General features: G+C 48.8%; 1 protein-coding gene across 7 annotated transcripts in view; it reads left to right on the top strand.

Annotated features, from left to right (window-relative positions):
* The first annotated feature begins 54 nt into the window (after positions 1 to 54).
* Positions 55 to 13,599, top strand: part of GPR161 (G protein-coupled receptor 161) — a 58,215-nt gene continuing 44,670 nt past the window's right edge. For 5 of the 7 annotated variants that reach the window (XR_012125237.1, XR_012125238.1, XM_073221994.1 and 2 more), the window contains exons 1-2: positions 251 to 387; positions 1,378 to 1,495. Coding sequence is in view for 3 of the 7 variants with exons in the window: in XM_073221994.1 (XP_073078095.1) it covers positions 1,480 to 1,495 (16 nt within the window). In the remaining 4 variants the exon portion in view is untranslated. Of the gene's footprint in view, positions 388 to 1,377; positions 1,496 to 7,545; positions 8,539 to 13,599 lie in introns of those variants that run through there. The other 2 variants (XM_073221993.1, XM_017664122.3) reach the window with 2 other exon arrangements.

Raw genomic sequence — 13,599 nt, forward strand, 5'->3', positions numbered from 1 at the left:
GCGCAAAGTTCCCGGCTGCGGCGGCCGGGGCCGCGGGCCGGCTGTTGGGCGGCGGGAGGGGCGAGGCGGGCCCTGGGCTGAAACCCGAAACCCGTCCCGCGCGGCCGGGAGGCAGGAAGCGGCCCGCGCGGGCCTGGAGCCGCGGCGGCGCCCCTCGGGGAGCAGGCGGGCCGGGGTCCCCGCGCCCCTCCGCAGGCCTCGCCTGGCCGGCTCCCTCCCTGCGCGCCCCCGAGGCAGGGCCGGGCTCCGCCGCAGCCCTTTGTGGGGAGACCTCGGGGGCGCGTCCCCGCCCGCAGCCCCTCCAGGCCCCCGAACCGAGGAGCCGGCCCCGCTCGGGGGAGGTGTGCGGGCGCCGCGGCCGAGGCGGGGCGCGATCGGCAGGACCAGGTGAGCGACCCCCTCCGGGGGCGGCGCCCCTGCCCCTCGGGCGCGCCAGAGGCCGAAGCTGCGAGCCTGGGGACCGGCCCGCCGCGGGGCGGCCACGCCTGCTGGCGAGCTGGGAGGCCCGGCGCGCCGCGCGGTTCTGGCTGCTGTCCGGGCCCGGGGCCGCACGCGGGGTCGCGTTCGAGCCCCGCTGCGAGGCTGGCGTTGCCCGCGGCTGTACCTGCGCCGCGCGGTGCGGAGCTCCGTCCGGAGCCTCGGAAGCGGGAAGGGCGTGGTTGTGGAGGGAGAGGACCCTAGTCCCCCGATGTGTCCAGGGTCGGTGATGGCGGCGGGCGAGCCCCTCTGCGTGCCCGGCAGGGGACGGTGCGCACCGCGTGCCTCCCCCTCCGCCCAGCCTCCTCTCCCCCCGCGCCTGGACCTGGACGGAGCTCGGGCGAGCTGCTGCGTCGGGAAATCGCGGCTTTCCCCGATGCCCCACCTCCCTGCAGCCGCCCGGACAGGTGGGGAGAGACATTCCCAGGCCCCGACCGCCGAGAGAGGTGGGAGAGGCCTCCGATCGCACCCACGGGCCCTTCACCAGCTCTCTGAGCGGGATTCATGCCACCCGGGTGGGGCATTTCTACCCCAGCGCCCCGCTACCTGTCCACTCATCTTATTTTTTATTTGTAAGATGCTCACAGGCACTTTCATGTACGGTTTTTATTTCATTCACATAACAGTCCTGTGAAGCGCTATTAGCCCCTTTCATAGGTGAAAAATTTGAGACTCGGGGTGAGGTTCTCTGCCCAGCAAGTTAGCAGCCAGGCCTGAGCCGGGGTCTTTGGACAGTGGGCTTCGCAGCCCAGGCACTCCTTGAACTCAGGATTTCTCCCTCGCCGGACGGCTCCAGCGGTGGCAGGGAAATTAGGAGCCCCTCAAAAAAGAGGCCTGCTTGGCATTTTAGAAGCCAGATCCAAACCCTTAGAGATCCAAGTCTTTCTCTCTGTGTTGCAGCCCCGTGCAGGGAGACTCTGAGAACCGACGGGCGGTGGTCAGAGGGGCTGAGCTCTTTGGGTGCCACGGAAGGCAGAATGGTCTGAACTGGAGCTGACTTAGATGTCAGTCGGAGGAGGTACACTTGTGTGGTGTGAACTGCTGCGGGAATGGGCGGGGGAGCTGGGGAGGGTCTGGGGTGGGGGCTGCGCAGAGAGCATGCCTTCCTGTAAAGAGGCAGATGCAGGTGTAACAAGGCTCCAGCACGTTGTCCCGTCTGAATTTGGGCGGAAACTGTACACGTTTGTGGAAAAAAGCTCCCAGTTTTTAAAGTTGGCAAAGAATGCAAAACATTTGTTCAGAATGTGCAGGGCAATGAAATTGTATGAGCAGGCCAGTGGTGGCATGCCTCGGACCTCAGGAGGCACTTGCTGGCATTCTGAGATACAGTGTGACTGGCCAGAAGTGGGGTCCTCCTGCCGTTGCCCTCTGAGAACAGCACAGCTGGAGCTGACCATCCACGCTACGGGAGGTTGTAGCAGGGACTGGCTTTGTGGCTTCATTCGTTCAGCTGGGATTTCTACTCCTTTGCGGAGAGAGTGGTGACCTTTTATCTGTTTCCTTGGCCGGCGTTTGTGCCCAACGGGGAGAGGATGGCATTCACGGCAGGTCTGTTTATCAGGGAGCATCAAGGAAGACGTCTTCAGTGTGGCCCCGGGAAAACCCGAGGAGGCACACTTGACTGCGTGCGGGCTTGTTTTGTATTCAGGTAACAGTCTAGATGCTCTGCATTCAGAGCACAGCCTGGAGTCGGCCTGCATCCAGTGGTGCCACTTAGAAACCTGTGACCTTGGGTAAATAGTGGAAAGCTAGCAGGGAATGTAGTGATTTTTTCACAAATACAAGTTATTATAAGAGCTTTTTTTAACATAGAAATATATAGGGAAATCAGTTTAAGTCGCCTACAGGTCTCCTCCACTCCTTCTCCCCATCTCAGAGATAAGAAGAGATGGAAACATCTGGTGGGCGTCCAGGGGAAAGACGGTGAGGCTCTGAGCTGAGGGGAAAGCAGTGAGGATGAAGTTTTGATTCAGACTTAGTGATGCACTGGCTGTTGGGACCGACAAACATCTACTGCTTTACATACATTTTCTCACTGAATCCAAGCAAGTCAGTATGGAAACCCAAGGGTCAGATAAATTCATTAATCTACCTGGGTCGCACAGTCAGAAAGAGCCAGTCAGGATCTCAGCGCCATCAGGATTTCCTGGCAGACGACTAGGATGTCCTAAATTTCTGTCTTGAGTGTTGTTTTGGGTGGAGTGACATTTTTTCCAGGGTAGAGAAAAACATGAAGAGTAGCACGCTGAGATGGTCGAAGCAGAGATGACGGATTCCATTTTGCACATGTTCCATCCGAGGTGCCTGCGTGTGACATATGGGAGAAAAGATCTCCTAGATGGGTGGATATGAATCTGGAGCTGCAAAGGGTTGTCTAGGTTGCAGATGAAGACTTTGGAGTCCTTGTTTAAGAGGGTCCAGAGAAGGAGCATACAGAGAGATAAGGTATCAGTTAGGACTCTTTCTTTTACACAAGTGGTAGAGAACCCAGTTCAAATCAGCTTAAGCTAAAAGGAATGTCATTGGCTCATGTCACTGAAAAGCTCAGGAGTGTACCTGGCTTCAGGCATGGGCTCAGGGCTCAAACGATTTCATCAGGACTCATTTTCTCGCCTCCTCTTGTCTCAGGCTCTCTGCTTGTGACGGCGAGGGGAAGTTGCAGGTTCAGATCTAACAGGAGAGGGGGGACTGTCAATATCCCTGGTACCCCACCAGCTACCCCATGATCTTATAAACTGGTTGGGTCTCAGGGAGTTGGAATATGCTGATTGGTGAGGTGTAAGTCATGTGTCGCCTCTGTAAAGGCACATCTTTACGGGAGGAACTCAAGAGTATGAAAGGGTGACGGCAGAGGACACTCAGGTCAACTACCAGAGCGAGGGAAGGAGACGTGGAGGAGGCAAACAGTTACTGTCCTCTGAGATGACAGTTGAAGAAGTCGTGCGCCAGACCGCATCCTGGGAAGCAGTAACTCTTAGAGGGCAGGATGGTTACAGGTAAACACGACTGGTCAGGGACCAAGGAAGGGAGAGGCTGCAGAGAGCAGGATCAGGGGAAGCCAGGGAGAAGGGAGTCTCAGAAAGAAATGAAAGCAGTCAAAGGTGGAGGCCGCAGAGGGCTCAAGGGAGGGCCCGCTGGGTTTGGCCAGGAGGGCATTGCCCAAAGCAGGCCGTCATCTATTTTAAACTCGACTGGGATTACCTTCTAGAGGCTCCATATTCCTGTCTCCTGCATTCCCCACCCACCCCTGGGATGGCCAGGTAGGACAGAGGTGTAGTGATGGCAATTAGGAAATTTGGGTTTTGCCAATAATTATGTGTATGGCTATGAGTAACTCAGTTGACATCTTTGGGCTTCAGTCCCATCTTCTGTAAAATAACAACTGGAATGAGTTACTTCCATGACCTCTTTTAGCTCTAAAATGTTGGGTATTAATGAGCTTGATCACTTCTCACTGCCTCTGTTAGCACAGCCCTGCTCTGAGCCTTCCCCTCTCACCTGGGCCAGATGAAAGCGAAGCCTCAAGTTGTCAAATGAGTTTTTGAACTAGTGTTTTCATTTTCTCCAGATAAATAGCCAGAAATGGAATTACTGGGTCATATGGCATGACTATTTTTAATTTTTTGAGGAACCTCCATACCATTTTCCATAGTGGCTGCACCATTCTACATTCCCATCAGAGGTGCATGAGGGCTCCCTCTTCCCCACGTCCTCGCCAACACTTGTTATTTCTTGTCTTTTGGATGGTGGCCGTTCTGATGGTGTGAGGTGTTAAGTGGTTTTATTTGCAATTCCCTGATGGTGAGTGATGTGGAGCATTTTGTCACGATGGCCATCTGTATGTCTGCGGAAAAATGTTTATTCATTTCCTCTGCCCATTTTTTTTGGTGTGGAGTTAGCTGAGTTGTCTATACATTTTGGATATTAACCCCTTATTGGATATATCATTTACAGTATCTTCTCCCATTCAGTAGGTTGCCTTTTCATTTTATTGAGGGTTTTCTGTGCCCTGCAGAAGCTTTTTAGTTTGACGCAACCCCACTTGTTCACTTCCAGTTTCTATTGTGCTTGCCTGGGGTGAGGACCAGTGGTCCAAAAAATATTACTGAGACAGACATCAAAGAGCTTTCTGCCTCTGCTTTCTTCTAGAAGTTTTATCGTTTCAAGTTTTACATTCAGAAGTCTTTAATCCTTGTTGAATTATTTTTGTATATGGTGTAAGATAGTGATCCAGTTTCATTCTTTTGGGTGTACTGTCCAGTTTTCCCAACACCTTTAGTAGAAGACTGTCTCTTCAAAATTGTATGCTTCATTTGTCTTAGATTAATTGACCATATAAGCATCAGTTTATTTCTTGGCCCTCTGCTCTGTTCCATTGAACTACATACATGTTTTCATGTCAGTACTATGCTGTGTTGATTACCATTGCTTTGTAATATAGTTTGATATTAGGAAGTGTGACACCCCCAGTTTTGTTCTTTCTCAAGATTACTTTGGTCAGTCAGGGTCGACAGTGGTTCCATACAAATTTTAGGATTATTTGCTCTAGTTCTCTGAAAAATGCTATTGGTATTTTGACGGGGATTGCACTGAATCTGTAGCTTGCTTTGGTGGTATAGATATTTTAATAATATTAATTGTTCCAATCCACAGGTATGGAATTTGTGTTGTCTTCAGTTTTTGTCATCAAAATCTTATAGTTTTCAGAGTATAAATCTTTCACCTCCTTGGTTAAATTTATTCCTAGATATTTTATTGTATTTGATACAATCATCAATGGGATTGTTTTCTTAATTTTTGTTTCCAATGGCTCATTATTAGTGTGTGGAAACGTAACCAATTTCTGTATTTTAATTTTGTATCCAGTAATTTACAAATACATGTATTAGTACTAATAGTCTTAGAGTGACATTTTGTAAGGTGTTCTGTATATAGTATCATATCATCTGCAAATAGTGATAGTTTTACTTCTTCCTTCCCAATTTGGATGCCTTTCATTGCTTTTTCTTGCCTAAATGCTGTGGGCAGGTCATATATTCCTCCTGAAAATCATTTGGTCCAGTTGCCGTGACTGTCCACAGCCACTTCTGGCAGCATGTCGGGTAGACTCGGAACTGCCTTGGACTGTTCTGACCCAGTCTGACCCAGCTTTCCTTTGGAATTTGCGAGGCTCCCGGTTCCAGGCAGGATGGCCGAGGGCCGGTGTCGGGAAGGCTTTCCTGAGCCTGGCCCGGGAGAGGCAGCCCTCCTGCCCTTTCCCCCCAGGGGGTGGTGTGGTCAGGCTGGGGTGTCCGTGGCCTGGCGAAGGACAGATGGCTGCCTGGGTGGGGCTGGAAGGCTTACTTCTGCAGGAAGGTACTGCTGGCCTTTGGGCTGCTAGAGCCTCCCCAGGGAGCTGGTCAAACCACCGCTTTCTCTCCTTTCCTAAAGCACTTTTTTCTTGGGTTCACGACTCTCCTGAGTGAGGCATCATCCCCAAGACGTGTGCTGGTTGTCTGTGGGGTTTCTGGGAGGCTGCAGTGGACCCTCCTGTCTGTGCTGCCCGGGAGACATGTCAGCAGCCTCCGTGGTGCTGGTGGGGGCCTGGGAGCGAGGCCAGTGGCCCTTTGAAAAAACTCAGCTGATAGTTTGTGGGCTACCCCCATCTGCAGGTTTCTGTGGTTCTCCTCTGTCAGTGGCTGAGAGGCCACCTTGATAGCCACTCCCTTCATTTTATGACCCTGTGGCGAGGAGAGGTTAAACAGAAGGTACCATGGTGTTTTTTTTTTTTTCAACTTGCTTTCTTGCAGTGAAATACATAAGACATAAGTGGTACATCTTAGCCATTTTTAAGTGCACAGTTCATGGGTATTAAGTACATTCATGCTGTGTGATCGTCACCACCATCTGTCTCAGAACGCTTTGCAACCTGCAAAACTAAACCCATTGACTAACTGCCCCTCCTCCCCCCAGCCTGGCAACCACCATTCTGCTGTCTGTGCCTGGAATTATATACAGTACTGGACTCTGAATACTTCACAGATGTGGAGTCATCGTCGGTGTCTTTTTGCATCTGGCTTATTCCCCTAGGATAATGTCCTCGGGGTCCATCCTGCTATAGCAGGTGTTAGAATTTCCTTTTTAAGGCTAAATAATATTCCACCATATGGACCTACCCTATTTTGCTTAATCAAGTCATCAGTCAGTGGATGCTTGGGTTGCTTCCATGTTTTAGCTATTGTGATAATGCTGCTATGCACATAGGTGTGCAAATACTTCTTCAAACCTTGCTCTCAGTTATTTCAGATATACATCCAGAAGTGGAATTGCTGGATCATATGGTAATTTTGTATTTGATTATTTGCGGAACCTCCACAGTGTTTTCCACTGTAGCATTTTACATGCCCACCAACAGTGCACAGGGATTCCAGTTTCTCCACATCCTTGCCAACACTTTTTTTCCTGTTTTTTGTTTTTTTGGACAGTAGCCACTCTAACGAGTGTGAAGTGCTACCTCCCTGTAGCTTTGATTTGCTCTACCTGTGACCGGTGATGCTGAGCGTTTTCTCATGTGCTGACAGCCTTTTGTGTATCTGTTTTGGATGCAGATTGTTTGTTTTACTGTTGTTGAATTTTAGGAGTTCTCAATATATTCTGAATATGGGTCCCTACTCAGATAGATGATTTGCAGATATTTTCTCCCATTCTGTGGGTTGCCTTTTCACTCTATTGATAGTATCTTTTGATGCACACATTTTAAAACTTCTCATGACATCCAATTGGTCTATTTTTTGTTGTTGTTGTTTTGCCTGTGTCTTTGGTGTCATAGCCAAGAAATCGTTGCCAAATTCAAGGTCATGACTTGGCATTTTTTTTGTTGTTCTGAAGCTTCAACCTCCTGACCATTTTCTTGGTTGTTTCTTTCCCTCTTTCTGTAAAGTTATTATACCAACAGATCAATAACATATTTAGACTTAGTAAATCTTTATTCATTCCTCACACAGGGAGCCCGTTCCAGGTAGAGGAGGGCGGAAGCGACAGCAGGTTGGGAATAGGGCTCGCGGCCCAGCGGGCTGGAGCGAAGGCGCACAAAGGGGTTGGCGGGTGGGGAGTCTGGAGTGCGGACGGGCTGCACTAAGCCGTGCTGAACCTCATCTGCTCTGGCGAGTGGGGGTATCGAAGAGACAGTGGTCGCACAGCCATGGGACCAAGTTGCAGAGCTGTGACCTACTGCTGTCTTGAATTAGGCACTTAACCTTTCTGAGCCTCAGTTTCCCCATTTTATTTACTTGACAAACACTTCTGTGGCACCAGACACGAGTCTAAGTATAGTATTAACAGTGGTACAAAAATGAACACAATGATTTCTCCCACAACCCAGGAGGTGGGTACTCTGAGCAGGGCATCCGGGGAAGCTGATGCCCAGAGAGGTCAGGTGACATGTCAAGGTCACAGGGCCGGGAAGTCGCAGAGCTGGGTGTCCAGTTCCAGAGTTCGTGCTCCTAACCTTATGTCAGGTGCCTCTTCGAAATGGGGAGAAGTATCATTCCTACCTCAAAAAGTTACTGAGAAGGCCAAATGAGATGATGTATGTAAGAGTTCATTGTATGTTGCATGGTGTTTTGCAAATACTGACTATTATTAGTTAATAATAATTAAGCCTCACCCTGGAGATGGATAAGGTTCTCAAGGGTGTAGGGAGAAAGGAACGGATCGAGGCCTGAGCCGTGGGCGATGTCTGTGCCGAGGGGCGAGAGCTCGGGTCTGGGGCATCTGACAGCCGCACTGTAGGCACCCGTGCGGTGCGGCCCCTGGCAGGAAGGAGAAGCCCAGGTGACCGCAGGCAGAGCTGAGGGCTCAGTCCTGCTGTGAAGAGGGATGCCCTGTGCTGACGGCAGGGAGGTGGGGTCCCAGTGTCGGCGCAGACCCCAGGACGTCCCAGCATCAGTCCGGACCCTCTTCAGCCGCCAGCGATGGAAACCAAGGCACGTCAGCCTACATGACGGGAACGCCCGGCTCGTGCGTGGAGCTGAGGAGGAGGAGGTCCCGGATCGCAGGTCACCCCAGCAGCACTGTGACTGGGTTCGTTGCAGCCCCCTCTCCTCCTGCCTCTCTCACTCCCTCAGCTTTGTTTGCCTGTGAGCTCCCTCCCATAGCGCTTCGAGAGCCGCTGCCAGCCCGGGCCCTGCCTGCTGGCCCGGGGGCCCTGTGGTGGGCTAGGTCGTCCTCCAGCAGTTCCAGCCTGAGTCCTGGCCCCCGTGGCCAGGGCCTGAACGTGAAGAAAGGGTCCTTCCCCAAAGTGAGGCCAGGGTGAGCTCTTGAACTGGTCCCCCTGGCATGCCAGTGAGGCTTACTGGTGCCACACCCTTCCAGGCACTTCATGCAAATAAACACACCTCAGCAGGACGCCCTGCCCTTTCTTGAGTGGTATTGTGGAGCTTTAGGGTAGGAGCTCTTTCAGCACGTTCAAGAGCAGTTTCCACTGTTTTCTGTCCTCTATTTTCTGTTTTCTTCAAAGAAGAGTTTACCCAGTGGCTACGTCTTCAAGGGAAAATTTGCTTTTAATGTTTTCTCTGTATCTCAGTGTTTGTCCTTTTTCATTGTGATGTATGTTGGTGTGGACTTTGTGATTTACTCTTAGAACCCGATATGCTCTTTCATTCTGAGGACTCGTGTTTAATTCTAGAAAGTGTTCGTTCATACCTCTAAGTACTGCATCAGCCTCAATGCAGACAGTGGAGGTCCAACCTCATGTCAGTTGGATGCTTCGTACTCAACAGAAACCTAACTGAAAACAGCTTAAAAAATAATTTCTTAAAATGTCTTACTTCACTTAACGAGAAGCCTGGGTGAAGCTGACCACAGGTCTGCTCATTCCGCAGCTCACGGATCCAGGCTTTGCCTGCCATGCTCACGGTATTGGAAGCACCTCAGTAAGCCCAGGATAGCTGCCCCAGCCATGCCCTCTTTGCCATTAGGGCCACTAGGAAAAGACTTTTCTTCCCAGTGTCTCTGTGGTATCGAAGCAGCTCATCCCAGAAATCCCCATCCTTCCACGCCCACCCCACCACCACTCCCCACTCCCCGCCAGACTGCTCCTCTGACTGACGTGCCAGAACCGCAAGGAGAAGGGGAACACCATGACTAGCTTAGGCCAGTCAAGCTCTAGGTTCTAGAACGAGGGATGGGATGCACCTTCTCGAGTCCCAGGGAGGAGGACTGGGCACCAGCACGAAGTCAGAGGTCTCCCTGTGGGTGGTTGTTGGGTAGACAGCCAACAGAACGTGCTGCCCCTTTCTCGCTCGTCTCTCCCACGGCCACTTCTAGTGAGCGTATGTTGGATCTTCTTATCCCGTCTGTCTCGTATCTCGACTTTTATTTCATATGTTCATTTTCTTAATCTTTTTGAGTGCATTCTGGATAATTTCCTCAGAACTGTCTTCGAGGTCACCGTCTTTCTCTGTTGCTAAATCTACTATTCTGCGTACCCATTGAGTTTTAAATTTTTAACTAAGATCAAAATTTCTAGCATTTGTTTGGTTCTTTTCCTAACTGCTCATTATTTTTCATGATCTTCCCTTCCCTTTTTTCTTATGGTTTCTACCTCTTTTCCCCTTAAAGCTTTGCACTGTATTTATTGTGTAGTCCCTTTCAAATATTTTTCTATTAAGTCAAGTTCTTGGGATGTTGATTCTGTTTTTCATTTTATTGACTCTCCCTCATGGTGAATGCTATGCACTCTCTTCCATTAAGTGTTTGTTTTGTGAGTGTGGAAATTCACTCTAGAGCCATTTTGTGTTTACTTCTGCCATTATTTATTTTTGCATGGATTTATTAGCTTGGGTTTCTGCAGCTTGAAGGAGGGATAAATTCAGTACCGTCATCAGCAGGGCACGTGACTCGGTGTTTGCTTTCTCATGGAAAAAAAGTCTGCACTCCATCCAGAACCTCAGATAAATGACTGTGTTCTTGCTGCTTTTCTCTGCCGGGGGGAGGAGTTTTTCTAATCCCTTTTCCGTGGAGGGGCAGCCCTTATAGGGCCCACTCTTTCCAGGGTACAGGTTCCAGTTCTCTGCCTGTGGGGCTTAAAGTCATCTTCCCATCCATCTATAAAAATCTCAGCCCTAGGGGTCTTGCACTAAGTCTAATGCCTTTCTGGCCACAAGTATGAGATTGTAACTCTGGCTTTGAGTTTTCTGTTTCCTTTTTCAACTCTGGCTTTTTTCTAAAATTTAATTTCGCATCATATTTAACCCAGCATTCGTATGAATTTGGAGCAGGAAAAATGTCCACCTTGACCAAGTACACCATGTTGCCAGAAACAATTCCGTAAGTGAAAAACACTCGGCTTTGCTTGGGTAAAGTACTTCCACGTCACAGAGCACCTCCTGCTCATTCTTTCGTTTGCCTTTTATTTTCTGTTACTAATTTCTTGATTTTTCTGACTGCATTCTGGGGTATTTCCTTGGACCTGTTTTTGTGTTCATATCTGAATGGTGAGTTCACACTGGTTTCTCCATAAACCAAGCCAATACCACAGGGTGCTTTTCAACCTTTCTCCAAGCCTTGATTCCAAGCTCCTTTCTCCCACAGCAGGAAACGTGGGCCCTACACATGTGTATGTGGGTGCTCTGCACCCAAACTTTTTGAGTCGTGCAGTAACAACACCAGCGACCGACCACATCTAACCCACTCACTGAACTGAGCATCTTTTGTCCATAGACATTAAGGGTTTATAGCCAATGTAACCATATATAGCCAATATATCCAGTGCCCAGTATACCATTAAGGGTTTATAATTCAAATACTATATTTAAACTTACTTAATTCTTTCCTGGATGGTTATGTTCTCAATATAATAGGCTTATTTTTTTTTCATTTGCAATCAATTTTATGTTTATTTTTATATCCTCTTTTAACATTTTTAGTTTGCAAAAATTACATAGTTCAAAAATCAAAACTATAAAAAAACTTAGAGAAATTTTACTTCTATTTGTATCTTAGTTTCTGATGATCTTTTCTATTTTTCTTTTTGCATAAGTAAACATTTATGTGCAAATGTGTTATTTCCCTTTGTTTCTCACATATTTCCACATTGTTTTAAACAACTAATGCCTCAGTAAATAAAATAACCTTGTGCTTCTATTATTTCATGTTAAAAACTTGTATCTTCAGGATAAATACACAGAAATGGAACTACTGGGTCAAAGGGAACATGCATTATAGTCGTGCTGGGTCCTGCCTGTTTGCCCACAGCCGCACCAGCAAAGAGTGCTGCTGAGCTTTTGAATTTTTACCATCCTGGAAGGAAAATGGTTTTCCAGTATAGCTTCAAAGTGCATTTCTCCTATTTTGAATGAAATTAAACATTTTTTCATATGTTTAAGTATGAATAGTATATCTTTTTCTGTGGACTCTGTTTATGTCTTTCCCCCAGTTTTGAGATATAATTGACACATAACATTGTACAAGGCTATGGTTTACAACATAATTTGGTCAATATGTATATATGGTGAAGTCATTGCCACAAAATGTTTACTAACACCCATCACCTCACAGAGCTACAGGTTTTTTGTTGTTGTTTATGTCTTTTATCCACTCTCCTGTTTTCTCATCTTTTTCTTTCTATAGTTTTAGGAATTCTCTGTAAATTAATTAGCCCTTTCCCTGTGATACAAGTTATAAATTTTCTCCCATTTTGTTCTTTGTCTAAATGACTCAAAGTCTCTTTTCTTTCCCATGATGCTCTCACTTGTGTGGTTAAGAATCCTATGCTCATATGGGACCTTCATTTTAAGACACCAGGAAGTAATTTACTTATGAGTTAACAAAATCCAGAACTCAAAAAATAGACATAACCCACAAATAACCTCATGAAGACACGCAGAAGGCAGACCTTTAAGCGTATCCATTGCACAAAGCTGGAGTAACTAATATATTGTGTAACTGAATCAAAGTTCAGATTATTTTAGCAGCCTGGAAATACAGGCCAAAATGCACAAAGTAAAATTGAGTAGAAATAATGTTTTGTATTTAGTCTTTCCAACATTAATTCTGTAGGTTCAAGACTGGGGACACCTGCCTTCCCAGAAATTCGGGTGTCAGCTGCCCACACACTTACATAAGCACGACAGGGTGCTGTGGCTGCCGGGAGAAAATGCATTCTAGAGTCACTATCAGAAGGTCGTCCTGATCATGGAGAAGCTGCCCCTCGGTGCCCAGCACTTACCAGGCCACATCTGGAATGGTCTGTTCAGTGTGGGGACCACAAATAAGGAGGGTCACAGGCGCCGGGGAGCAAGTCCGAAGCAGGGAGTCTGAGTGAGCCGAGGGTCCGGAAGCCGTGGGAGGAGCCCGGGAGATGGAATCTGGAGAAGGGAAATCCAGTCACCCGTGGAGCCTTTACAGGCTGTTGAGGGGGGAGAGACTGGAAGCACGGGGTGCTGCTCAAGCGCACAGGCCTGGGTCTGTGGTTATGGCCCCCAGTGGTCAGGCCTGGTAGACGGGGGCTTCCTGACGGCCTCCAGGACCGGGGTAACGGGAAGGGCTCCTTTCTTACCCTGCTGCTGCCCTCTGGCCACAGGTGTTCGCACAGAGGTCAGACCAACCAGGGGGCCTGTGAGGAAGGCTCTGCTCCCATGAGTAGGCCGCTTAGGCACCAGGCCTCCTGTTGTCTGGCTCATGGGAAGCGGTCTTTCCTTTCTTTATGGTGTCTTGTTGGGAACAAGAGCTGGTGGGGAAACGATTTTTTGGCTGATTAAAGTCGATGAAAATTTTGGAGAAATATTTGTCTGCAGGATGTTAAAATGTGTCAAGCTTGGGTTTTAGCCTCGATCCTGGGCTGGTGTCCTGAGAGCAGGGACTGCCCCTGGCAGAGAATGGTGTCTGTGGGCCGAGACTCAGCCTGTACCTCCACTTACCCACTCTGATTAGTGCTCGAGCCCTTGACCTCCTTCCGTGTCTGATGAGCAATGACGATGTCTCTGTATGAACAGTGCTTGTGTAAACTGCACAGGGACCTCAGAACCGTTCCTACGATAATCTTTTGTCAAACTCCACTGGGCTCACAAATCCAGATGCCGATGCTGTCTCAGGGCATCGGAGGCAGGCCTGAGATCCTGCATTTCTGTGACGCCGTTCCTG

Source organism: Manis javanica, chromosome 14 (genome assembly GCF_040802235.1).
Source record: "Manis javanica isolate MJ-LG chromosome 14, MJ_LKY, whole genome shotgun sequence".
In the NCBI taxonomy this organism is placed as follows: Eukaryota; Metazoa; Chordata; class Mammalia; order Pholidota; family Manidae; genus Manis; species Manis javanica.